Raw genomic sequence first — 27,633 nt, forward strand, 5'->3', positions numbered from 1 at the left:
TTGTTTTCCAGAAAAGAGGCACAGTTAGATGAAGAAGGACAGTTTCTTGTCAGAATAATATATGATGATTCTAAAACTTATGATTTGGTTGCTGCTGCAAGCAAAGTTCTCAGTAAGTTGAATGTGTCTTTCCTTCTTTGGCTAAGTTACACAGAGAAGCCCAAAGGAGTACATGAACCGAGATCCCATTATATTGTTAGGTAGGTTGTACACTGCACAATGGTGGAGGAAGGCTCAGGCTTTCCTGAGTCCTAGTTTTCCTTCATAAGCTCTTTAAAGAGTGGAGAAGCTCTCTGTAGCCCCTCACCGAAAACCATGTGTTGGGGTGGAAAAAAAATTATTGACACTTCATGTAATAATAACTTCAGTTATGGTATCAACAACACAGTAATTACAAAAGTGTAGTATGCAGAAAATACTGTCCCTGAATCTCTCTTGTAATCTTGCATTCCATTAACTTTATTGGTAAAGAAGTAAGAAACTGAGATCTACATGAAATTCCTGCAAAGTAGGCAAAGTTTTAAACACAGCTTCATGAAAAAAAAAAAAAAAAGTTTTCCTCAGAGTTATTCTCACATGCTTAATTTACAATTAGGCTCCTATTTGGATAGAATAGAAAGAAGTTTTTAGCTTTGCTTCCAATAATAAGTAGAAGAGCAAATATCTATTACAGGACACAAGAATTACAAAGAAAGAATTGAAAATTGTTAATAATAAAAATATCCTGCATCATTAGTAATCAAAACTGAAACAAATATGAAATTTTTATTCACAGAGTTGGTTATTTTTAAAATTAAGCATCTAGTGTATTCAACAGTAGAGTCAAAGAGGAAGTCATACACATTGTTAATCTGATGGTAAATTAAGACAACATTGTAGAGAATAATTTTGCATCATTAGTCAAGTCTCTTTAAAAAATGTGGCAAACCCTCTAGGAATTTTTCCTCAAATAATTGTTAGATCTATTTGCATTAAGATTGATGTATGTTTTCATTTTGAGATAACTTACATTATCAAAAACTAGGAAAGTCTATATTTTTTTGATACAAGTGGATTGTTAAATTAATTTGTTGTGTTAATGACATGGAAATTAAAATAAATGTTACAGAAAAATATAAAGATTTTAGGAAATATTAATGATTGAACATTAAGAAACAAAGCAGGATATTGGGGTACATGTTATATGTAACCAACTTACTAAATATGCATATTTATGTGAAGAAAAGTGTTTTTTCACCCAAATACTGTCATGTGCATTCTTGATGATTTTTTTCTGTGTTTTTCAGAAAAAAATAAGTTAATACACTAAATATAAGTTTTTTTAAAAGTTCAGAATTTGTTGTGATAGCCAAGAAACTGATTGTTTTGCATATAGGTACACATCTGTGCTCTTGACATGTAAATATTTTCTCCTCACAGATTTCATTGTATTGTTCAGGCCAGAAGTTTTTCTTGTGACCAATGACTACTTGCACAAACAAAATTGAAGATAGTTTAATTTTTAAATTTCGCACCTGTTTTCATTTTTCCCATTAACAATATTCTAGCTGTAATATATTTTATTGTTGTTGTTCTCCTCCCAACCTATAAACAGATCTCAATGCTGGGGAAATCCTCCAAATGTTCGGGAAGATGTTTTTTGTCTTTTGTCAAGAGTCTGGTTATGATACAATCTTGCGTGTCCTGGGATCTAATGTCAGAGAATTTCTACAGGTAAAGCAATTTGAAATCCAATAGTTAAAAGCTCTGAGTTTAGTGATTCTCAAACAGAGGCTCTAGAATACTTTTTTTGCTCTGCCAGCTGGATGACGGCGTCTTGCTGCTGAAATGGAATCACAGTGAATCCCATCAAGTAATTGGGTGGTCTTGAAAGCATTTTTAGCATTTTTTGTTTCATATTTTTTTTCTTGAACTTTTTAGTTGCTGACCTTGAATATTCAGGTTGTAAATTAACGTTCTTTGAAAATCTCAACATGGCCTATTGTGATCTGTTTAACTGCCCCCTTTTGCATGGTTTATATGTGCTAGTAGTTGTGTAGTTGTGGTTTTATGTTTTAGATATATAATCTGGTCTTATTTTCTCTTTCAAGGTATTCTTAGTTTGTATATAGTGTAATTAAATACTATGGCAGTGTCCATGATGTTCTCTGTTGGGCTCATGTCTTTCAGGTGCTTGACCACCAAAACAAGTTTGAGAAGGATTGCTTCTAGTTACATACTAATTAAGCTACTGTAGCAAGTAGAATAGGAGAGCACTCTCTAAGTCAGTTTCAGGTGAAGTGAAAGAAATAATGTATCCAACTGCCTTGTCTTCTGTGCTTATTTAAGTTACCTTAAAAGTTGGTACTAGTAAATTACCCATTAGATGAGAGACTATTTTTGGATTGCCTGCCCTATTTTAAGCACAGGCATTTATAAGCCCCTCTTCTTGAAATCTGTTAAGGTTGAAAATTATGTGGTTGTTTGTAAAGAATTATTTCTAAACCAGCCGCTGAAAGCGGCCAGATCTTGCTGGAAAATGATGTCAGTGCAATACTAGCTGAACTCAAGCCCAGTTTTGAGGGAATGTAAACTACTTTCAGTCCAGCTGCATTATTGATTTAACAGCCAAATAAGAACTGTAGTGTTTTAACCAAAATATCTGTTGTTTACATAGTGACCATTTTTTCTTATAAACTTAAGACAGCATTAAATCAAGATAGAAACTGGTTTGCAATGCCCTGCCATGGATTTATAGAACTACTGGTGTCAAAAGAAAAAAAAAAAAAAACTGCCAATTCCAAGAGAAGTCGCTGCCAGGAGATTTTTAAATTAAGCTTTAACAGGCTGTATTTAAATGAGTTATTTTAAATGGATCAAAGTTTGATATTTAAAGTTTATTGGGATTTTGGATTTTTGAATACATATTCTGTCTTTTAATACTTTGGTTGGCTGCTGTCACTTTATTGGGAAAGTTGCAATTTGCAGTTCCTCTGTCTTAACTTTGAGGTTTGTTCTCAGTGGCCACATCTCCATAGCAGAACAGCTATCCAAAGGAGTTTACAAAGATTCATTTTAACCTCTACTCACTGTGATCATCCAGCTCAATTTTTAAGGGCACAATAGGAGAGTAAGCAGCCTCTTGGTGGGTTTCCCTAGGTTCTAAAACTGCATCGTCCTGTAGGATAGCTATTAGCCACTAAGTATATGGTTACTAAGTATTTGAAAGGTGATGGACTGTGGGTAAAATACAGAACAGACTTGAAGGAAGTATGAAAAGGATACAAAATTGCTGATAAATATTTTATATAAATTCTGTTTTGAGATGATAATATTTTGGATGTGCTGAGTTTTATAAAAATATATCATGAACATTAATTTCACCTATTTCTTTTTTTTTTTAACCGTGGCCACTAGAAACTTGAACATTACTTATGTGGCTAATATCTATCTGTGCTTTGCTGTGCTTTGCTTTTATCACCTTCTGTTTCCACTGGATGGTGTTACTCTAAGTAGCCCTAAGTCCTTTTTCCTCCAAGTCAATATGCAACTATAGTTAATATATCTTTAAATTACATATGATTTGGGGTTTCTTTCACTGTGAGTGTGAATGATCAAGAAACTAGAAAGTTTGAATACTGTGAAGTTTTTGCCAATAGTGGATATTTTTTTATTTCTTTTTTCCCCTGTTTTTCAAATTGCCTATCTTACCAGCAAATTGAATGAATTAAAATACTTAGGTATTTATCTTATGATTAGGCTATTTACATAGAAATTAAATGAATATTTTTTCTGTATAAGTGATGACAGAATAAAGTAACTGATTTCATAAGTTGTCTTAAGATCCTCATTTCCATATACAAATTTACATTTTGCATTATATAAACTAATAAAATATTGTTTTTCATAGACTTTAATCCTTCACTAAAGAGTAAGATAAACTGGGTCTCATTTTAAAGAGTTTAAAAACCTTTCTTTTTCACCGCCTGATTTTAATAAATCATCAAAGCCTTAAAATCTATTTCCTAAATACTGTATTTTGAGAATTCTATCACTTTTTTTTTGTTTCTTCTACACTTTTGCGTGAACTATTATTCTTGAGAGAGTGGATGGTTTCCCAGCCTCTCTTCGAGCCTCTTCTAATCTCTTCTCCATTCTATAACTCTACTGTTTTTCCTGAAATGCAAATCTGTTTCATTATTAACATCATTTTCTTGCTTAAATCCTTCAGTGATTCCCAATTATTCACTAGAAAAGGTAGAAAGTAATTAAAATGATTGAAACTGCTTACATCCCCTATCCATCCTTCCTCTTCCTCTCCTGCAGCCTGGCCAAACAGAACTTCCTTTAGAATCTTTGTTTTTATTTTGTTCTTCCCTTTGTCTGGAACACTGATACTTTCACCTAAGTAAATCCTGTTTATCCCATTGGTCAAGTGACTTCTTCCAGGAGGACACCACTCCTCTCCAATCGCTCCCCTTCCTGAGTCGGGTAATTAGCACTTCCCGTATTTTCACAGTACACATATTTCCCCAGCCCTCGTATTTCTCACACACTATTATCATTTCCTGTTTCTTGGGATGGAATGTAAACTTCATGGAGCCAGAGACCATGTATAATCTTCTAATGATGGTATCTCCACAGATACAGTCTGTATCTGGGAATGAATAAATATCATTTTTGAAGATTGAAGAATGAAGATTTGTGGTTTGTATAAAAAGAGGAAGAAAATACATCAACAGCTCAAGATTAATTCTTTTACTAGAGATGACAGCTTATTTTTATTTTATTATTATTATTCTGTTAATGAGACTATATAGATTTTTAAGAAATGAATTATAGTTTGAAATGTATAATAATAGACACACAGTAGACCAATTTCCACCTCGTGTGGACGTGGCAAACTGCTATTTATTAATTAATTTATAAGTTACATTATTTTATCTAGAAACTTTTAAAATCATCATTCTAGTATCTCCACTTGCAGTTCCCAGGCAACAATAAAATAGTTACTGGAATTACAACATGGAGAACCATTTGACTATGCTTTACGCTGGACAGCTGTGAGCACTCATCATGATTCCAAGGAGGAATTCCTTGGAAGTTGTCTTTTCTCAGCCTCTCAGTTGGATATGTTATTAAGAATGGTTCTTAGGGCATGTGGATGGCTAAGTAGGTTAAGCATCCGACTCTTGATTTTGGCTCAGGTCATGATCTCACTGTCCCGAGATCAAGCCTTGTGTCAGCTCTGCCCTGGATGTAGGGACTGCTTAAGATTCTCTCTTTCCCTCTCCCTCTGTCCCTTCCCACTCCCCTCTCTCTTGCTCTCTTAAAAAAAAAAAAAAAAAAAAGGTAGATAAACCTTCAAATTTATTATCATCCTTTAGTTGATTTAGCAAATGGAAATATGATTTATCAAAGAGATAAAGAAAAACAGGACATTCTGATTTTTAAATTTTGTACATTTTACTTGGATATATTGTCTTACAGATAAGACCACGTTTCTGCAAGAATTTTTCTCCTATTCTGCCATTTTCTTAATTGTAAATAGGAATAAAATGTCCAGTTTTGTGCTATTTTTTTTTTTTAGATTTTATTTATTTATTTGACAGCGATCACAGGTAGGCAGAAAGGTAGGGAGAGAGAGAGGGAGAAGCAGGCTCCCTGCTGAGCAGAGAGCCTGATGTGGGGCTCTACCCCAGTACCCTGAGCTCATGACCTGAGCCGAAGGCAGAAGCTTAACCCACTGAGCCACCCAGGCGCCCCTCATGCTGCTATTGTAGTAGATTTCTATTTGAAGGTTCTAGCATATTGAATAAAATAGTGCAAAAACTATGTAGGGTTTGAAACCTTCATTTAAAAAAAGAAAAGGGCACTTGTGTGGCTCAGTGGGTTAAACTTCTGCCTCTGGCTCGGGTCATGATCTCAGAGTCCTGGGATGGAGCCCTACATCAGTCTGTCTGCTCAGTGGGGAGCCTACTTCCCCTTCTCCTGCCTCTGCCTACTTGTGCTTTCTCTCTCTGTCAAATAAATAAATAAAATCTTTAAAAAAAAATAAGAAAGAAAAAAAAAGAGAAAGGAATGTCCGATTTGACAGTATTTCTACCTTAATCCACACTCATCTTACTTCCACTGTCCTAGTTGCATTATTGCTGATTGAGTTTTCCAAAAATCACTGCATTAATATGTCCCATTTCACGTGCTCCGCTGAAATAGGATTTTGCCCCTCCCATCACAAAGCAGAATTTGCCTTCCCTTGAATCTTGGTTGACTTTGGTGATTATTTGACCATAGAACATGGCAGAAGTAACATTTTGATACTACCTAGGCTTGTTTATAAGAAGTCTTAAAGTTTCCACCTGAGTATCTTGGAATAGTTACTCTTGGGATGCTCACTCCAGGAACCCAGTATCTCGAAGTGAGAAGCTCAAGACACGTGCAGAGGTCATGTGTGGGCTCTCAGACAGTGGTGCTTGCTGAACTCCCAGCAAAGGGCTGACAACTACCACCAGCCCTTTGAGTGACCTGTCCTGGGGAAACAGCCTGGTAGAACATTATGATGACACCAACCCCAGCTTCATGAACAGCAACCCAAGAATTTCCTGAGTCCAGAAAGTTCACAGAATCACTAGGGATAATGATATCTTACTGTTTTAAGCCAATAAGTTTGGGGTGCTTTGACACACAGTAATGCATAATTGGAACAGCAGCCTGAGTATTATTCTTTTCTTCATTTTTTATGTCTGTGTTAGTGTGAACTTGTACACTTATACACACATGTACAGATGAGTCAAGAGTTTTGAGCCACCATGTCTGCTCAGATTAGAATGATATACAGCGTCAGGGAATGAAACCCAAGTCAATCCACGCAGGACCACCCATTCATTCTCACGGGTGTTATATTACTGTTACATTATATATTCTTTACATCCCAATACTTTTACAGAGGTAAAATGAAATTCAGATGAGCATGGAAAGCTGCCAGATTGCCTAATGAAAACTAGATGAGCACTGAGCAATCTTAGGGATTAGTAAGGATTTAAATTATGAGTCTGCTTATATACGCATTGGAATCTCAGTTGAATAGCAAGCAAATATTCTGTTACCATTTGTTGGAAACGCTGGTTCCTTGTACTAATTTTGGTGTAGCAGCAGCTTCACTCATTCAGTCATGATGTTCCTCTACTAGCACCTCTGTGCAGCCTGCCGTGAAATTTCCTTCAAATTTAGGCTGACTCAAGGTTATGGCTTTTAATACATGGCGGTGATTTAGCCAGCCCATCAGGAGAGTCTGGGATTGATGACGGATCTAAAATTCTTAAATGTTTGTGTGAAGTGTTATTTTGGGAAATACGAGGATTTTCCTGAACAGCTGTGAAATTCTAATACTTCCCTAAATTATTTATAATATTTCTTGGGCAAAAATGCACTATTCATTTTATTTTTAACTTTTGAATTTCAAAAGGACCTGTTTCTCTCAACATCCAAAATGGTAGTTTCTATAACCTGCAGTTTTAAAATGGACAAGTATGGACTTATGAGGGAAGATGAGTATTTTAAAATTGTAAGACTGTTTTTTCTCTTGAAATAACTGACATATGTTTTCACAGTTTTATAATATATTGCCGATTGCAGTATGTCAATGGGATATTTTTTTAAACATGAATTTAAAAGCTATATAATAAGTAAAATATTTTACACAGGTAATTCTATGACTATTTGCCTTTTTTTCTTTAATTAATGTATTTTTCTTGAGAGGATGGTAATGATAATTATATGTAGTTTTAACAGTATTACCAGTGAAATAATTTTAGTGATTTTGATACAGTTTCTTTTTAAATAGAGCTTTGCATTATTTCTTCTTAAAAAGATTCTCTGTATCTTTTCAGAGATACTATTTCCCATGGTAGTTCCAAGAGGAAAAGGCAGAAGGAGTGTCATGAAAACTTCCTTCTTGTTCTGATCTTCCATTACTTACTTCTAACTTCTTACTTGTTCTGATCTCATGCTATTCATACCCCAGCCTTGGTGCTTCCTGTTACATGGGTTGGATTTTCCATCTTTATTTAGGTTCTGTTTGTTTCATTCTTGATGTTCAAATTCTAAAATGACTTACTTATTTCTTATGAAACTTGACAAAATATGTTTCAAATATCATGCTGTTTATACACAAATATTGGAGTTCGTCATGTTTTTCCACAAGTATAAGAAGTGAAAAGATAAGAAATGCTTCATCTCATCTTCCCTCCTTAAAAAAGAGAGGTTGGAGGGGCGCCTGGGTGGCTCAGTGGGTTAAGGCCTCTGCCTTCAGCTCAGGTCATGATCCTGGGGTCCTGGGATCCAGCCCTACATCTGGCTCTCTGCTCTGCAGGGAGCCTGCTTCCCCCTCACTCTCTCTGCTTGCCTCTCTGCCTACTTGTGATCTCTGTCAAATAAATAAATAAAATCTTAAAAAAAAAAAAGAGACGTCGGAAATGACTGGTTTTTAAGGATTTCTTCCCATTTGAAATCTCCGTTATGTTCTCCAGTAACACAGGCAACTCCCTTTCACTAGGATAAGGCTACTTGGCAACTGAAAAAAATCTCTCTTAAAACGTTCAAGATGAGAACTTACTCCACCCACTTAACATGTGGATCATTTAGAGATTTTTCATTAGATGCCGAGGAAGCAGGGAAATGAGGTAGTTAATTCCTGGAAACTCTGCCTCTGTAATTTATGTATGAACTTATTTTTACTGTGCATATTACGGCGACAACTTTGATTTATTTCGAACCATTCCAAGATCTTTGAAAATATGGAACTTCAAAGTATTTCTCAAAGGAATAATAAATTCTCGTTTGTTTCCTAAATCTGTGGATTGCGCTAAATCCAGAACCCCAGCACAATTTCCCAGGATGCCAGCACTCCTTTTTCTTCTGTAACTAATAAATGCTAGGTCACAAGATGAATTGGACTTATGGATTAGCAGAATTCCCGAGGAGAAAAGTATATTTGTTTTGCTTATAGAAAATGCCGTAAAATGATACCAGAACACAAGAGGCGACATGAAAATCTGACTACCCTTTTTGGCATCTTGAGAGAAAATAGATAAATGGAACTGCTCTCTTATCCCTTTCTTGTTCTCTGACTTCTAAAGCTCAGAAGAATGAAGTCAGAGCAGACTTAAGCTTTGCTTTATTGTTTGCTGGGAATCTGCTGTGCTGAAATACATGTGTTTACTTTTTTTTATGTTTCTTTTATGTACATATACTTCTTTGTAACTGGTCATTCAGGTCTTTTTTTGTATACCTATTCCCATGGTATATTTAGAAATAAGATAGAATAGTAATTTTAAAATGAAATTCTTGTTCCCCATAATACATTGTTACCATCATGTAGATGAAGAATTAACTGTATAGAGATCATATTATAAGAGGTAGACAGTGTTGTCCCTTGGGTTTTTTGAGAATCTTTTTTGCGGTCTTTCTGGTTGCTGCAAACACGTGCAACCTAACTATGAAGAAGGCTCATTTTTAGCAACAGAAATGTACTCAAATGAAGTCAACTTAATTTTTAATCATGAAGTCCATTTTTAATAGTAGACAAGCTGTGGTCATCACTTGAATTTTGAAAGAATAAAACCAAGTAAGGAAAGCTGTAACTAAAGAAATCCCGAGAGAATTTTGTATGTTAGATACTATCTAAAGAAAATCAATCTTAGATTAAGTGGTGTTAAATCTTTTAGGCTCCAGGAAAGCACTTTACTTGTCCATTTAATTAATAGCAAATTCAATAAAGAGGTTTATGTAAAGCTCTGGAGAGTTGGTTACTGCAAAAACTTAAAAGATGTGCCTTGTGACCTGGTACGTTTTGTATTCCATTGCTTTAAAGTGATAAATATAAGCAATATTTAATTATCAATTTTAATGCCTTAGTATTATCAGTATTTTTATTTAAATTAAAATGGGTCCACATTTAAGGGGCAGTGTTTACCTTTGTGTGACTTGTGTGACTCGTGGAAAGTGGTCTTGGGAGATCCTGGCCAATTTCTGGCCTTCATGGGCATCAGCGGTGCTGCTAATATAAATGGTACCAGTTGTTACTGTCTCATGCCATCTGTGTAGTTGCATATAGAAATGTGCTAATGATACAATATGACATGAGAGGAAAATATGTGAGTACAGAAGTGAGGTTGGCATATTGATTTATGATATATTTGAACATTTTGCAGAGGAAAAATGTAAAGAAATTAAGATACATATGTCAAGTTCTCATTAGACTCCCTTTTTCTTTGAAATCAGTCACAGCATAGTTCTTGGGCCTGACTACATTAGGACGTTTCCTAAATGCAGCAATAAGCTCAGTTTTTACTTTGTGAGAAATGGAAATAAGTATCACACTTTGTTGGTGATATTTCTTCTCACCAGATTTTCTCTCACATTTTCCTGCAATACTGGTTGTGGTAGAAGGGATCTGGAAGAGTTAGAAAGGAACAGTCTTCACTTCTTCCCTTTCCAGGGAAGAATTTTCATGAGGAAAACTTACAGGAAGAACTAACTTCCTATGACTCAACCACGTAAAATAGTTTTAGGCCTTTCAGTGGTTTGCAGTTTCTAGGAACTGGCTAATACTTAGTGTCCGCCATATTGGATTGTTTTTATATGGTAATAGCAACCTCTAGAGGCAATCAGGATGAACTGAAATTTTTAAGAGCAGACCTGATTTAATTGTAACAAGTGTAATTTTCAGGAAGAAAACAAAAGTCTCTAGGCATGAAGGCAATTGAAGAAGAAACCAGACTGTTGAAACATTTTTCTGAATCAGAATGTCAGCCTTTCATGACCTAGCTCAGGCCTTCTCTTCACGTTGAAGTCTTTGGACCCCATTCTTTCAATCTGAGCTATTGGCTCTGATATTTATGCCTCAAAAGCCACTCTGCACTTTGGTTTGTGATATGAACCATGAGGAGCTTAACATCAAGGTCCATGTCATGCAGGTTTGTATCTGACTCTCTACCCTGCCCCTAGCTTGCCCCTCATACGGTTCATAATACATAATGCATATGGAATAGCTATAGAATGACTGAATCTTTGAATGGAAGGGACAGAAAACTATAAACCACAGTGCCATTGGTGTCCTGGTGGAGTATTTCTCAGATTTGAGCACCCATGGAGCCATCTTATACTCACATCCTAATATCTTACTGGATTCTTCTGTTTCCCTAAATTGGCTTCTTTGAGGCATTTGGAACCTGAACCATAGTTCAATTTTGGCCTATCTCCAGCACCTCCTTTTTTATGCATTCTTTTATGCTCATGGGATTCGGAAACTAATTTATTTTACCCATTTGTTTTTAGTGATAATGACCAGTTATTGAAAGATTACTATTTGCTTGGTGTATTCGTTTTTATTGCTGCCATGCCAAATTACCACAAATGTAAGTGCCCTAGACAAAACAAATGTATTCTATTTTCTAAATTTATTAATTATTTTTATTAACATGTAATGTATTATTTGCCCCAGGGGTACAGGTCTGTGAATTGTCAGGCATATTGCATTTTTTTTTAAGGTCAGAGTCCATTCAGGTCTCACTAGACTATAATGGAGGTGACAGCAGGACCATGTTCCTTTATGTAGTCTCTAGGGCATAATTGTTTCCTTGTTCATTCAGATGTTGGCAGTTCAATTCCCTGCTGTTATTGGGCTGAGGACAATGTCATGTTTTCAATCAAAGTATCCTTAATTCTAAAGCTACCTCACTCTTAATTCTTATAACCTGCTGTGCTGTGCATATCCTACTACATTTATGTAACACACACACGCTAACGCATTATGAGTTGTTTATTTGAAAAACCATGTTGGACCAAACGAAACATACAGTTTGCACCATTTCTCCTGGTGATCTTTATATAAATAACTTTTGTGTATTGGTGAGTAATACAGGATGCTGGGGAATTTGTTAGGTTCTATGCTAATGGCAAAGCTGTAAGCACAGAAAATATTTATTGGTAAATGTATTGTTTTCCAAGATTCTGTTCCAAAAGATAATTATTTCGCAGGTCAGCTGTGACCCTCTATCTTGATTGGGGGCTACTGATGAATATGAAACAATCCTGCTATTTAAATTTATAAAATGCTTTTAATTCTAAAATATTACTTCACAAAATAATATGCTTGTTTCATATGCTTATCACTGATACAGGTTTTTGCATTAATACTTTTTAGGATTGTGGTGTAAACAGAGGGTAATATGTGATCACTTTGGGCATCCATATTGTTTATTATAACATGCATATACAACTTTCCCAAGCTCCTATAAATCTGTATATCTTTGTTTTAGCCCATAATTATGTTTTTCTTGTTTTGGGCATTCTGTTTACATACAACTTATTTGTCCTTCTTTCAAGTGTATTAACTGTTAATAGCCATAGATGTTTGTCTTAATCATACCACTTTAGTTTTAAGTTCTCTGTGGCTCTTACTTTACAGTTGTTTCGTTGCACAGGGGAAGGTTGTGCTATGTGAATGTTCAAACAGTCATTCTGCCAACCAACCTCAGACTCAAGCCCTGTTTTTTCCTTATCTTGTTTTCTCAATGTCGGCTGCCATTGTGGAGGCATCATTTATTCATTGTATTTCCTCTTTATTGCAGAACCTTGATGCTCTGCATGACCACCTCGCTACTATCTACCCAGGTATGCGTGCCCCTTCCTTTAGGTGCACCGATGCAGAAAAGGGCAAAGGACTCATTCTGCACTACTACTCAGAGAGAGAAGGTCTTCAGGATATTGTCATCGGAATCATCAAAACAGTAGCTCAGCAGATACATGGCACCGAAATAGACATGAAGGTAATGGTCAGTGAGGGAGACTCTTCTGAACACATCTGACATGGGATAGTGAACATGATAGTCCATGAATTTACCTTTAGTTATCACTGCTGATGGAATTCATCAGGGTATATTTTAGCCCTACCAGTGCCGTACCAGCAATATAGAAATATTTGGTCTTAGAAGTCATTCTACAGGATATTTTTTTTTCTTGTGGTGGCAGATAGCTCTTCCCAATTATACATTGCTTAAGGCAAAATGAAACCTAGTTTGCATCTCCTGTGAGCACGTACCAGCTGGGCAGCAGAAGGCTATGTGACTGGCTAAGCTGTAGTCTTTAGCATACAAAAAAAAAAAAAAAAAAAACCATAATGTGGACGGTCAGATTCTTTGTAGATTTTTTTTTTTGGTCTGTTCCCCAAATAGAGTTGGAATCTCTCATTTGATCTAAAAAATTTGCTTTTTTTTTTTTTTTAATTAGATTACAGGGTGAAAGAAGCCAGGTCTTCTACTTTGAAAATTGTGTTGCTATGGATAATATATGCTCTTAGCTCCGTACAATAGAGAACCATTGTTTGACTCTTTGTAACCCACAGTCTCTCCTAGTCTTTTTTTTTTTTGTGTGCTTTTTGTGTGCTCAGCACCTTCAGCCTTGAAAGCCATCTTTCAGTTGCCCCAGGTTTGAGAAAATTCGGGAGGGGGATATCCTATTTCTGCTCTTTTTCTTTATGGATATTTCCTAGATGCCAGAGTTATGTTCTAGCACAGATGTGAAGCTCAAACTTTAAGTAGCATATTAGGCCAAATAAAAATTGTAGCATTTAAATTGATGATTTTGGAAAGGCATCCCAGGCCATTCATCTAGTGATGTCATGGTAGGCTTTGTGCTTTTCTTTCTTTAGGAGTTGGTATCGATGGGGCACTTGTTGGTGATTCCGAGGTCCAGTCTTAGTTTTTCTATAACTAGAGACTGGGACTCTATATAACGTGACATTATCAAATCCAGAGACATTTAAAAGTGAAATTAAAACTTTGGGCAAAGAATCAAAATTTATCCATGATTAGGAGTCTCACTGGAATTTAGTCAAAATACTAGAATATGCCTTTCATTTCTAATCCTGGCACCAAGCTAACATTGCATCTCTACTAAGTGAGCCTTCATCAGGGGCTTTATTCCCACTGTGTCTAACTACTCTTGTTTTTGTTTTGTTTTGTTTTGTTTTGTTTTATTTAGGCAAGTTGAGCAAGAGACAAACACATAGAAACTTCAGGAAAGAAACACAAAACATACTTGGATACTGCCGTTGCTATGGTTAGCATATCTGTTATGGAAGGTGGACAGCCATTAGCATACTCTATATAAAATTCAAGTTTTTACTTAGTTACATGGTTTAATTACATAGCTTTATACGTTATTTAGGTTGCCTTATGGCCTTTATTGATTCAAGTACTCCACCACAGAATTCTGAAATGTTTTCATTTTTAGTTATGTTTTGTATATTTAATTTTTGTCAAAGGCACTGTTTTAATTTCCCAAAATATTCTTATGTCAATTCTGTAAGCTTAACAGGTCTGGAGCTACCAGACAATTTAACTACTTAAGGAATATTATACCATGTCAAGAAGTAATATACCAAGGACACGTTAAAAACATGATCGGAGAGCAACTCATTTTGACAATTTAATCAAAGCAAAAGAGCAGAAATGAGGAATTAATTAGTAAATTTAGGTTGTATATAATTCAGTTTCTGTATCTAAAATGGAATCAGAGCAGAACACCAAAGTTAGGCTTGAATTTTTAGACTGACTCTTACTTCATTTATGGAACTTTAGAGAAATCAACCTTAGAGGGGAAGAATGTTAAAATCATAAATAAGACTAATATTTAGCCAGTGTAGTTGATTAGTATGACACTGAGAGTAGGAATGTTCTGATTCCAGCAGGAAACTGCATTTGAGAGAATATATACAATGGCGTCCATGTTAACTGTGATTCGTTCTGTAGTCTCAGAGTGTGCTGCGTTGAACTCCTGAACAGAAAGTGAAAAGGAGCAACATTCTGCTTTCAGTTAGCTATAAATGAAAAACCGTTGCCCCAGCTACTTCCCATTTGGATCTGGCCACAGTTGAGATATAGTATTTCCCCTTATAAGGGGATGCATTTTTTGTAGTTTCTTAAGCTCAAAACAAAAACAAAACCCAAAAACCCTCTATACCTTAATAATGTATTTGCCTATGAATAATATCTTTATTTATTTATTTATTTATTTTAAGATTTTACTTATCCATTTGTCAGAGAGGGAGAGAGAGAGAGGGCGCACAAGCGGGGGAGCAGCAGAAGGAGAAGCTGAGCACGGAGCCCAATATGGGATCATGACCTGAGCTGAAGGCAGATATTTAACCGACTGAGCCACCCAGAGATCCCCAATATTTTAGAAATGTAGTTATTTTTTTTAAACTATAGAACTTTACTCATTCTTATGGTTACTTCCTTAGAATGACTTCCTAGGTTTGAAATTAAATCAGAGAATGTATAATTTTGGGGGGATTACTTATATATTATCAATCTACCCATCAGAAAGTTTAATCAAGATCCCCTCCCACTAGTGGTATTTGAGATGATTCTTTTTCTGGTCTTACCCAATTTGGTATTTTGTATAATTGCCAACTGATGGATGAAAATGACATTGCATGCAATTTTTAAAAGATTTTATTGTTTATTTATTTAGTGGGAGCAGGGGGAGGGGCAGAGGGAGACGGAATCTCAAGCAGACTCCTAGCTGAGTTCAGAGCCCACCATGGGGCTTGATTTCATGATCCAGAGATCATGACCTGAGCCAAAAGCAAGTCAGGTGCTTAACCAGCTGAACCACCCAGGCGCCCTGATATTGCATATATTTTAAAATATGTATCTCCATTGTTTCATTTCCCTCTGTGAATATCATTTTTTATCATATTAAATAGAGCCACTTTGTATGGTTGGTAGTTCATTTACTGAACCAAGTGTACTGGCTGAGTGGGCTGAGCCTATAAGACAAAGGTGGTACTTTTCTCCTCATTCTATCCAGGAGGCTGTCTGGGTTACTTAAAGGACCTATACCAGATTTTCAGTTTCATTACAAATAATCATTCAGTCTTTAATTCACATTGAACAAGACAATGTCCATAAATAGTGTCCTATTTAAGACATACATAGCATTTCCGTATATTCATATTTTCTAATTAACCATTCTTATAGCCAGTGTCTTGAGTGTTCAGATATTTTCACCAAACTGAAATTCAGATAATCAACACCATCTCTCCCCTTTGGAATCCAGGTTATTCAGCAAAGAAATGAAGAATGTGATCATACTCAGTTTTTAATTGAAGAAAAAGAGTCAAAAGAAGAAGACTTCTATGAAGATCTTGATAGATTTGAAGAAAATGGTACCCAGGAATCACGCATCAGTCCCTATACCTTCTGCAAAGCTTTTCCTTTTCACATAATATTTGACCGGGACCTAGTGGTTACTCAGTGCGGCAATGCCATCTACAGAGTGCTTCCCCAGGTAAAAGGACCTCAAACTGCCTTAAGGCCTGAGACAAAAGGCTGTGAAGGCGCCGTTGTTCCACACGGCCATTTATTCATTCAACGCACTGAGTGTGTTGCATGTAATGTGCAGGACATCATACATCATAAATTTGTCACCTGTGAGCTAAGTATATTTCAGCATATGCAACTTTCCCTAGGAACTACTTACTTATTTTTCTGTTTCAGTCACTTACAGGGACAGTGGGAAAATTATATGGGAATGCTTTTTTTTTTTTAAATGAGAAAATGGGTGATTTTCTGGTAACAAGCATCTTTCACTTATTTATTCATTGAATGACTATATGCTGACTGAAAATACCTTTCAAAGTCAGTCTTTGACATTTGCAGGGAAGAGAGAGGAATTGTACAAACACTAAAGAGGGAAGTGATAGATTCTCCTGGGGTTGAGCAGAGCCTCGAAGGAAAACAGTTGGGGTGCATTTAACTTGGGTTATTCAGACCATTTGAAAAATCCTTTCTATTTTTCCCTCTCACCTAACTAACTCTGAAGTTGTATCCAACACATTGGAGATACTTCCCACTTGTAGTTAAAGAGCCTTACTAATGGTGGATTAGCCCAGACGGGCTCTGTTGTAGACTTACCCATCCAGAAGTAGGGTAGTATGCAGCATGGGCTCCTGTGCCGGGCCTGCCTCCCTTTCACTGTATGAATGTGAGCCCGTTACCTCGCCTTTCTCTGCCTATTTCCCCTTCATTACGGTGTGAGGAGACAGAGTGCATAAAGAACTTTTGGTCCAGTGTCTAAGCAATTATTAACTGTTACCCATTACTATTATTAGCTGTCTCTTAATAAAGGATGAGTGTTTTCTGGTGGTTTTTCTACTTAAATTTCATCATAACCCACAGGCATTTGATACCTCACACTACCTTTTAAGAAGTCACATTTCTATTATTTCTTCTTCCAAAATGCTTCTCTTACTTATAGAAGCCTATATTGGGATATGAGTACTCTGAAGCCATATTCGGTTTTGTGTTCATGCAACGATATGATGCCCGTTTGATTGCTGAGTGACATAGGTCAAGACAGGAGCCCATGGTTGAGGCAATTCCTATACCATATGATTATGGTTTTCTATTTTTAAGTCTTATTGAGCTGGCTTAATCTAATCTCAAATTGTAAGAATTATTTCAGCTAATCCTGTGTTCTTTCCCTTTCATCTACATCTTAGCTCCAGCCTGGGAACTGCAGCCTGTTGTCTGTCTTCTCTCTCGTTCGTCCTCATATTGACATTAGTTTCCATGGGATCCTTTCACACATCAATACGGTTTTCGTCCTGAGAAGTAAGGTAATCAAGATACTTCTTTCAGTGTGAGTGAGTAAGGGATGTTTCAAATTAGACATGGCCCCGAGGGAAAGTTAGCTACTTTACCATTCTGTGATATGGAGGAACTATAGACAGATCCCCAAAAAACGTCAGAGGGAGTACTATTTCTTTTTTGTTTGTTTGTTTTGTTTTTTAAGATTTTATTTATTTATTTGACAGACAGAGATCACAAGTAGGCAGAGAGGCAGGCAGAGAGAGAGGAGGAAGCAGGCTCCCCGCAGAGCAGAGAGCCTGATGTGGGGCTCGATCCCAGGACGCTGGGATCATGACCTGAGCCGAAGGCAGAGGCTTTAACCCACTGAGCCACCCAAGTGCCCCCAGAGGGAGTACTATTTCAAAGGCAATGTTACTGATTCTTGGTTTGCCTGAGGGGCAGTGGGACTCTTATCAACGGATCAGAATTAACAAACATAAGTTTTGAGACTGTCTCATTGGGACAACTCAGTTTCACGTAATAAAACAAATATCTTTTACTTCCTTAAACTACCATGTGCTATTTTAGAAATCAAAACTGATAAAGAATGTTCTTTTAAACTTCAACCAAAGTCCTGATTTAATTCTTCCTTAAATTGTCCATTATTCTTCATGCCATTTTTGTGGGAAAATAAAAGTGATAACATATTCATCCAGTTGATTATTTAGGTAGCACCCAGATCTCATAGTTTCTGTTCTTCAGACTGGTGCAGCCAAAGTGTCTTGGAGTAAACATCCTGTCCTTCCTGTGGCCCTCACAAAGGCCTTACCCACACATGTTTGACGTATTTGGAACTATTCCCTGTTACTCTGTGAATGAAGGCATAGGGAATGGAGGGTCTTGGGTTGTTCTTTGCTGGAACTTAGTATTATATGTTGTAGCCATCCTGGAGAATCAGAAGTATGACTCATGGAAGCTTTCAACAAGTATGCCAACAGTAGTACAGCTGTTGTCTTTTTGGGTTCAAATGAGCCAGTCAACTCGCTTTTCTGCCCTGTTTGCCAGGTAGCCAACTTTGCTTAATACCTGGTACCATTTTGGTGAAATGTCCTTCCTCATCTACATGGTGCATTTACTCTCCTTTATGGTTTGGTAGGAAGTGAAGCATGCCTGTCCTTATTTTTTTACTGAACTGTAAGGAAAAAAGGTACTAGTTAATGGTTATGTCTTGCCTTTTCAAGGAAGGATTGTTGGATGTCGAGAAATTAGAATGTGAGGATGAGCTGACTGGGACTGAGATCAGCTGCTTACGTCTGAAGGGTCAAATGATCTACTTACCTGAAGCAGATAGCATACTTTTTCTGTGTTCACCAAGGTAATCATTTTTTTTTTTGATTAATTATAATGGATATAAATACCTATCTTTAGCTAACAGAAATTCGGTAACATTTTATTTAATCATTTTATTTAATCATTTACACTACGTGATCGAAGTGTAATTAGATTTTACAACCCTTGTTTATATACCTCTCTATAACAAGGATAATTTCATTTAACACTTGTAATAAGCTCGGAAGAAATCATGTATTCTTTTTTATTTGCCCTGTCTTAATCAGCTTGCTGAGCGTTTATGCCATTGGATCATGGAAAAATCCAATCTGCAGGTTGCTAATTCTATAGCTTTATACCTTCCAAAGGAGTGTCACATAGAAAAACAATTCTGTAGAGCATCTGATATGATGGTGTGAATACATGGATGTATTTGGCACCAAGAAATTACTTTTTAAAAATATTTCTGGATTTGAACAATTTTATATAAAAAATATATAGCAACTTTAATCAGGATTCACTATTCAAAATATATTACACTGAAACTTATGTAAATTATGTTATTTATAATAACCATCAGAGGAAAATAAAACTGTAGGATGCTGTGTTTCCAGTTTGACAAAACATTTTACTAAAAGATGCATGGGAACTCACAATAAGAAAACTATATCTACATTTACTTAGAAAAATAGAAAAAGGTAACAGACTTGTTAGGTGATATTTTATGTATTTGTAGCTCTGCATAACTGAAAGCTATGCACGTTATTTAGTTAATACATTCAGTTAAGTATGTTTTGGTGAGCTATTGGCTAAAAATTTAAAGTTCATCATGGTCACTTTTCATTTAAATATACTGCCTTAAAATCTCTGAAAAACATAAGGAACTTTGTAGAACTTCAATAAGCTATTAAAGACTATGTAAGACTAAGGACTTTTTTCCTGAGAATATGCATCATGAAAATAAAAGAGGCAAAATTAGAGAACATAATTTTTTTTTATATTTTTTAGTCACCCACATTGATTTACTATATTTCATTGGCTGTCCCTAAGTTTTTTTTTCTTCTGTCTCTTTTCCAGTTGAACTTTAATAGAATGACAACTTTTCAGTAGGGACAGTTTCTATTCATGGAGATAAAGTTCTCTCGGGGAACAGAAGCAGACAATTTGGAGTCTTTTTGTTAATTGCCATATGCAGAAATACGCATAGTGACACATTCACGGTTTGTCATGTGGTACCTGTCCATGTGTATAGAAAGGTTTGTTTTCACATTAAGTGAGATCACCTAAAAGCAGTTTTACTTGTAAAGTAAATAATTTCAAGACAATTAGTTTAACTTTAGAAAAAATATGTTAATAGTTCATTAAAATAATAAGTAAATTTATAGAAAAGTGAGACATAATTTGATTGTTTTCTATCTCAATATGTACATTTTCATTTTAAGCTTATAATCTTTTTATTTTCTCTGCTCATGGTCTTGTCTACCATTTGTCAGATGATCTGGCCTCTTTTCAGATGGGTCTATTCTGAAAGTGAGCTTTAACATACATATGCATTTTAACACAATCGAAAGAGACCATGTGCTTCATTAGTAAACTTTTCGATCATTTTATTTCTCTATATTGACATGCTAATTTTTGCTTTCATTTGTGGACATTTCTGCTGAGAATATGTAAGAAGAAGACATTTTATCAGTCCAAAATTCTTCAGTAAAGTCAATACTTGTTATATCATTTTAGAGAAATTCTTATTGGGAATGCCCAGAAGTAATTACTTTATATTTAAATAATTGAAACCAATAATGTAAACTTAAGACATTTTAACCAAAAAATAAGGTTTTACAAAGCAGTTGCTTACCAGATCATAGCTGGATCAGTAAATATTAGTATGCTATTCTAAAAATAACAGGTAAAAAAATAAATTAGATTAGAGAGATGCATAAAATCTAGCAGGATTAAATAATGTTTCAAAAATGAGAAATATTTTCAAAGGAAACAAGAGTAGTAGAAATTAGAACCAGAAGGGAGAGTAGCACATATAATACATGTCAAAGAGTTATAAATACATAATATACATGTGGAAGATAGGTCATAAATTTGATTGTAAACTTTTAATCATTGCGTCTAAGACGGAAAATTAACCAGTTACATAAGGCCAAAATGAACTGGTTTCTCAAGAGAGGCATTATTATCCCTGTAGCAGAGGGTAAAAGGACATTTTTCTTCATCTTTTTTATAATGAGAGGGAAATGCGATAGCAGTGAATAACAGTCTCGTGTTAAATACCCGATCAGGTCACACCGGACAGGTTTCTACCTTATCTTGCCGTTTACGCCGATGGCACCAAACGTGTGATTTGGCAAAATGTATATCAAGTTCATCACTGCTTTTTGATAGATTTTTAATATATAAAAGAATGAAGTCATAACCTTCATGTGACTCCCCCAATTTTCTTGTCTGTAGCCTCACCTGTTGAATGGGTAGGAGGAACTGAATGGTAGAAGGTGACAGGATTATACTCCTTGACAGTTACCAGGCTCGGGATTATCATGTAGACAAGTTGGCACTGATTTTGCCTCCTTTCCCTGTATAACAGTGTGATGAATCTGGACGATCTGACACGGAGAGGTCTGTATCTGAGTGACATCCCTCTGCACGACGCCACACGCGACCTCGTTCTTTTGGGAGAACAATTCAGGGAGGAATACAAACTGACCCAGGAACTGGAAATCCTCACAGACCGGCTGCAGCTCACATTAAGAGCCTTGGAAGATGAAAAGAAAAAGACAGATACGTAAGAATGAAGCCTCGTGGTGAAGGAAGGGCTTTATATAGTGTGACTCCACTACAGTTAAGTCTGATCAGCACACCAGAGAGGCATGGAACCCGCGGTAGCTCCCGAGTAGTAAATAAAACCTTCTGTGTCACTTAAAAAAGAAATTATGCACACAGAAATAAGTCAGTCTTTTTTTTTTTTTTTAATATTTTATTTATTTATTTGACAGAGAGAAAGATCACAAATAGGCAGAGAGACAGACAGAGAGAGAGATGAGGAGAAGCAGGCTCCCTGCTGAGCAGAGAGCCCGATGCGGGACTCGATCCCAGGCCCCTGGGATCATGACCTGAGCTGAAGGCAGAGGCTTAACCCACTGAGCCACCCAGGCGCCCCAGAAATAAGTCAGTCTTAATGGTAGTGGGAATATGCCTTCAGTTTTTACGTTGAAAGAACAGATGCCAAAATATCTCTCTTGGAAAATCAGTACAATAATTCAAACGCGTCTTTAAATTGGATCTCTCCATTCATTCATTCCTTCACATGAGAACTATGTACTGAGCAACCTCTGTGTGCCGGGGGCTGGGTGGGTTCTGAGGGTTATGAGAAACACTGTCCTTAGAATAGGCCTTTGTCTTTTAAAGGACTCTCAGAGTCTAGGTTATTTTAGGGCTTGGCAGATAGGAATTTGACAGATTATGATGTCATCTGTAATCACAACAATTATATCTGTAATGAGATATGTTAGAAAAATAACAAAATCTGGGGTGCCTGGATGGTTCAGTCAGTTTAGCGTCAGACTGAGATTGAGTCCCGTTTCAGGCTCTGTGGTCAGTGGGGAGTCTGCTTGTAAGATTCTCTTTCTTTTTGCTCCTCACCCGCCACATGTTCTCTCTCTCTCTCAAATAAATAAATCTTAAAAAAAAAAAAGACAAAATCGAAAACTCCTATTTTTCTGTGAATGGTGTATTAAGTTGTGAAATACTGGACAAATAGCATTAAAGGTAATACTTCCTTAAGTATCAATAACTTCAAAAAATATATGATATAATTAAAACTTAAGGAATATAATTGTGCCTTTTGTGTGTGCTTCTGAATAAGATAAATAGAATTTTAATAAATTAAAATGCTATACTGGGGGTGCCTGGGTGGCTCAGTGGGTTAAAGCCTCTGCCTTAGGCTCAGGTCATGATCCCAGGGTCCTGGGATCGAGCCCCACATCGGGCTCTCTGCTCCGCGGGGAGCCTGCTTCCTCCTCTCTCTCTGCCTACTTGTGATCTCTGTCAAATAAATAAATAAGATCTTTAAAGGAAATAAAAATAAAATAAAATGCTATATTGGCATCTTTATAGGAACTTTTAGACTCAAAATGGATACATAAAAGCCCATGAATTTTGTGATCTGATCATTTCATGCCAATAGTTTTCCATGTCATGGGAGAAAAGAAAAACCTTAAAAAAAAGGTAATACTTCATTTTCAAGAAATTCATTTGAGGGGCGCCTCGGTGGCTCAGTGGGTTAAAGCCTCTGCCTTCAGCTCAGGTCATGATCCCAGGGTCGTGGGATCGAGCCCCGCATCGGGCTCTCTGCTCAGCGGGGAGCCTGCTTCCCCTCTCTCTCTGCCTGCCTCTCTGTCTACTTGTGATTTCTATCTGTCAAATAAATAAATAAAATCTTTAAAAAAAAAAAAAAAAAGAAATTCATTTGAATATGCAGTGTGCATACTACTTGGTCTCATTTGCATATTTTAGTTAAAGGCACTAAATCACTGGAGTTTCATAAGAGATTTTACCCAGGGTCTTGTGTGTTCATTTTTAATGTGATATAATTGGCAACTGTCTTGGAAAGTTGGACTGATCTGTCTTACTTCCTATAAGAGCTATTTCATTCTCGAGCACCCATATATATAGATAACAGCATCAGTTTCTGTACTTTTCTTTCCATTAATACATGTGTAGCTGCCCTTGGATGAATGCTGTGCCCACATATAAACACACCAGTTAACTATTTATTGATAGTATGGATGACATAGAGAATGCCATTCAAAGTCCATCTTTATCCTTAGCTGCTTAATTCACTTGTCTTGATCCTTGTATGAGGAAACTGAAAGCTATGTGTAGTTTCTTTGAGACCTCTTCACTTCCCTTGTGACCCTAAGTGAACTCCTTAGTCTACCAGGTATTTTGCAAATTTCAGGAAGTCCCTAGGGCAGGTAGCTCAATTTCCTCCTGCTGCTTGAAAACCAATTCAAACTGTATCCTTTACTGGTGAGTGGTACAACTTCATCCCTGAAAATAACATATTTTATGAAGCCTGTACGATTAAATTTAGCATGGTATGCCCTCTGGCTCTAGGGAAGAAAAAGGCAGAGAAGGCTCATTTGTTCTGCTGGGTCCTCATGCCAAGCGACATCGATCACCCTAGTTTCTGCTTCTCTCCTGTCATCCCTCAGCCCTCATCCCCTTCCTCTGTGTTTACCACACTTGCCTCTCAGCATAATCCCTAAAGTCATCAAAGTAATCTCCATATTGCCTGTAGAAATACAATCCGTTTCTTGCCTAGTTCAGTCTTCATCTGTTTTATCAGAGTCTTATGGAAGAGTGAGTCATGAATGAGACTGAGGAGAAATCTACTGTTTATTTATTTTTAAGATTTTTATTTATTTATTTGACACAGAGAGAGAGTAAGGGAGAGAGAGAGAGAGAGAGAGCACAAGCAGGGGTAGGGGCAGAGGGAGAGGGAGAAGCAGACTCCCCACTGAGCAGGGATCCCAAAGTGAGACTCCATCCCAGGACCCTGGAATCATGACCTGAGTGGAAGGCAGGTGCTTAACAGACTGAGCCACTGAGGTGCCCAGAAATCTACTTCTTTTAATATTATTTACACAATTTCAGGTAGATTTCTTATTCCTAAGAGATAAATGTGCCCCTGGTATTTTGCTACTCAGACAGTGTTTTAAGTGCTAGTGATAACAGCTTTCAAACTGTGAACCATAATGGTGGGTCAGAATTCAGTACCACAGATGAAAACTTTGTCCTATTACCAGTCTTCCACTTTGCCTGTTTATTTGTTTGACTTATTTTCATTTGGCATGAACTGGTTTGGATTTGCAGTTGTTGTATGTGATGAAAACAAATAAATTACAGTATCTTCGATATGGCCAGTATCTTACATATATGGCCAGTAATGGGTGTCCTATTACCACTCCAGAATTTTACTGTACATACGATATCAAAGCTCTAGGAGGTGGACAGTAGAAGCACTAAGGCTCTTCCCATCATTTCTTACTGTGGCTTTTTCCCCACGCCGCTGAACTGAACAGGTTGCTATATTCTGTCCTCCCTCCGTCTGTTGCCAATGAGCTGAGACACAAGCGTCCGGTGCCTGCCAAAAGATACGACAACGTGACCATCCTCTTCAGCGGCATCGTGGGCTTCAATGCTTTCTGTAGCAAGCACGCATCTGGAGAAGGGGCCATGAAGATTGTTAACCTCCTTAATGACCTCTACACCAGATTTGACACATTGACTGACTCTCGGAAAAATCCATTTGTTTATAAGGCAAGTCCAGGTCATATCCTAATGTGGGACTCTTTGGAGTCTGAATTCCAAGGCCCTACACTCAGAGACATCACAAGCACCTTCTCTGATTCTAGCCATATAGCCATGCAGCAGCCAGCCTCCATGTATTTACTGTTTACAATTTTCTTAAATAATTACCTCTTGTTATAAAACTTTCTCGTCCTAGTAAACAAAAGGAAGAGTGCTGATGATCCCCTAGTGAAAATGAAATGTTCAGCAGCTCATTGGCACTTACGTTAATGAATCTGTGCAAGTTGTTTATGACACATAACATAAATTTAACATTTGTTGTATGCTCTGCAGGAGACATTTTTACTGAAATATATAAATGCTTAGCATGGGAAAGAAGTTGGAGACCAGGAGAAGGGTACTGGGGACTCAGATCTGCTTTTAGATAACACGGACTTGAAGATAAACATTTATAAGATATTTCTGCTCTTTGTTTCAATTGAAAACAAATATAATTTTGAAAAAATGAAGTCAGGACATTATTGCTTCATAAAAGTAAGGATGTTAGCCAAACCATCTCCAGGCATCTGCAGTAATAGGAGTGCCACAAAGACTATGGATTTTATAGTGGTTTTCTGAGGTACAATGTAACGCTTTGTGAGCACATTAAACATAAATGGTTAATGAACATGATAAATCACTGGGCTTTGGGTAGTGGCCCTTGTGCCATAAACCATCATTATTTTAGGGAGTTAATGGCAATTAATTGTCCATTGAATTGTAAGGGTATTTGGGGTGAGAAACCCGGAATTACTAGGGAGAGAATAATGCTGTGTCTGGACCTGCCTGTAATCAAAGACCTCAAGTGCCATGTGTGTAAATCTGAAATAATTATAAGGTTTCATCTGTTGAGTCGAATGCATTAGAATTTTAAAAGAATACAGAGAAGGAGAGTTTAAAGTTAGCAGTAGCCTTGAAAAAACATTGTTTATATATAAGGGTAGCAAATGAAATGGTAATGTTTATTCTAACCAAGGAACATGTGAATTATATGTGCTGTGCTAGGTGGAAACAGTTGGTGACAAGTATATGACCGTGAGTGGTTTACCAGAACCATGCATCCACCATGCACGGTCCATCTGCCACCTGGCCTTGGACATGATGGAAATTGCTGGTCAGGTTCAAGTGGATGGCGAATCTGTTCAGGTTAGTGAATAAAACGCATATAATAGTAGGAGGAGAACTTTGTGGACAACTGACCTATTCTTTACCAGGCAGTCACTAATTATACATAGATTATAATCTTTTCTTATATCCCAATTTTCATAAAGATGGGAAATCTGTCCACCTATTTGAAAAATACCTAGTCTATTACATGTAGTAAAATCATGAGGGTGAGATAAAACTTCCTGTCCTTTCTGGCTTATTTTTAAATACCTCTTTCCTGTGTCTCATCTGAGTTGCCAGAATCATATCTTTGAAATCTTCAGACTTTAGAAAATGAATGTTCCTCCTGGAAGACAGATATCTGTGAAGGTTTTTTGTTTTTATAAATACACTTGGAGTTCTTTTATTTTATAAATATGCTATAATACACGTGGGGTTCTTCTAGAGAATTCTCAAGATTTTTATATGATGGTTCTACATTCTGTAATGTAAAGAAATAAAAAAGTTAGTGTTTTGGTGATTGAACTTATGGAAAACAAAGTTTGGATTTCTGCAGATAACAATAGGGATACACACTGGAGAGGTCGTTACCCGGTGTGATAGGACAGGAGGATTGCCGCGGTACTGCCTTTTTGGAAACACCGTTAACCTAACAAGCAGAACAGAAACCACTGGCGAAAAAGGAAAATAAATGTGTCTGAATATACCTATAGGTAAGAAAACATGTCTTAGTTTTGACTGACTTTGCAAGAAAAAAGTCTTTTACGTGTGGCTTAACTCTCAGTGGTTTTATTCTTTTTAAACAGTCATCACTTGTGCTCTTAGGACTGTTTATTTCTTATTTGAGAAAATTGGGTCATTTTACTCCCACTTCTAATGGTTCCACACCACCTTGGGAATTCCCTTGTATGATCGTTGTCACTAAGACCTTGTGTTACCTTTAAGTATACAACTGTAGTGTGGGTCACTACACTACACTACACTACACTTTTAATTTCGGTTCATACCACTTTCTCGATATACAACCATACTCCATACGACTCTCTCTTCCCTGTCCCCTGTCTTTTAGATGTCTTATGACACCGGGAAAACTCAGATCCACAGTTCCATTTGGAGCACCGAGGCCCCGTGGTCCCATGAAGGGCAAAAAAGAGCCATGCAAGTTTGGTTTCTTTCCAGAAAAAATACAGGAACAGAGGTATGACTAATCAGCATGCAA

At 36.7% G+C, this 27,633-nt stretch overlaps 1 protein-coding gene across 1 annotated transcript; it reads left to right on the plus strand.

The window, feature by feature from the left end:
• On the plus strand, window positions 1-27,633 carry LOC123394293 (guanylate cyclase soluble subunit beta-1-like). The gene is given in 14 exon segments (XM_045088045.1): window positions 1-112; window positions 1,595-1,713; window positions 12,612-12,809; window positions 16,105-16,335; window positions 17,549-17,665; window positions 18,860-18,993; window positions 21,541-21,738; window positions 25,040-25,277; window positions 26,313-26,453; window positions 26,971-27,100; window positions 27,103-27,127; window positions 27,484-27,499; window positions 27,501-27,545; window positions 27,547-27,633. Coding segments are annotated over 13 exon segments (1,638 nt in total). The 5' UTR covers window positions 1-112; window positions 1,595-1,620; the 3' UTR covers window positions 27,619-27,633.

This window comes from Mustela putorius, unplaced genomic scaffold (assembly GCF_011764305.1).
Source record: "Mustela putorius furo isolate JIRA1106 unplaced genomic scaffold, ASM1176430v1.1 tig00002353_pilon_pilon_pilon, whole genome shotgun sequence".
NCBI lineage: Eukaryota > Metazoa > Chordata > Mammalia > Carnivora > Mustelidae > Mustela > Mustela putorius.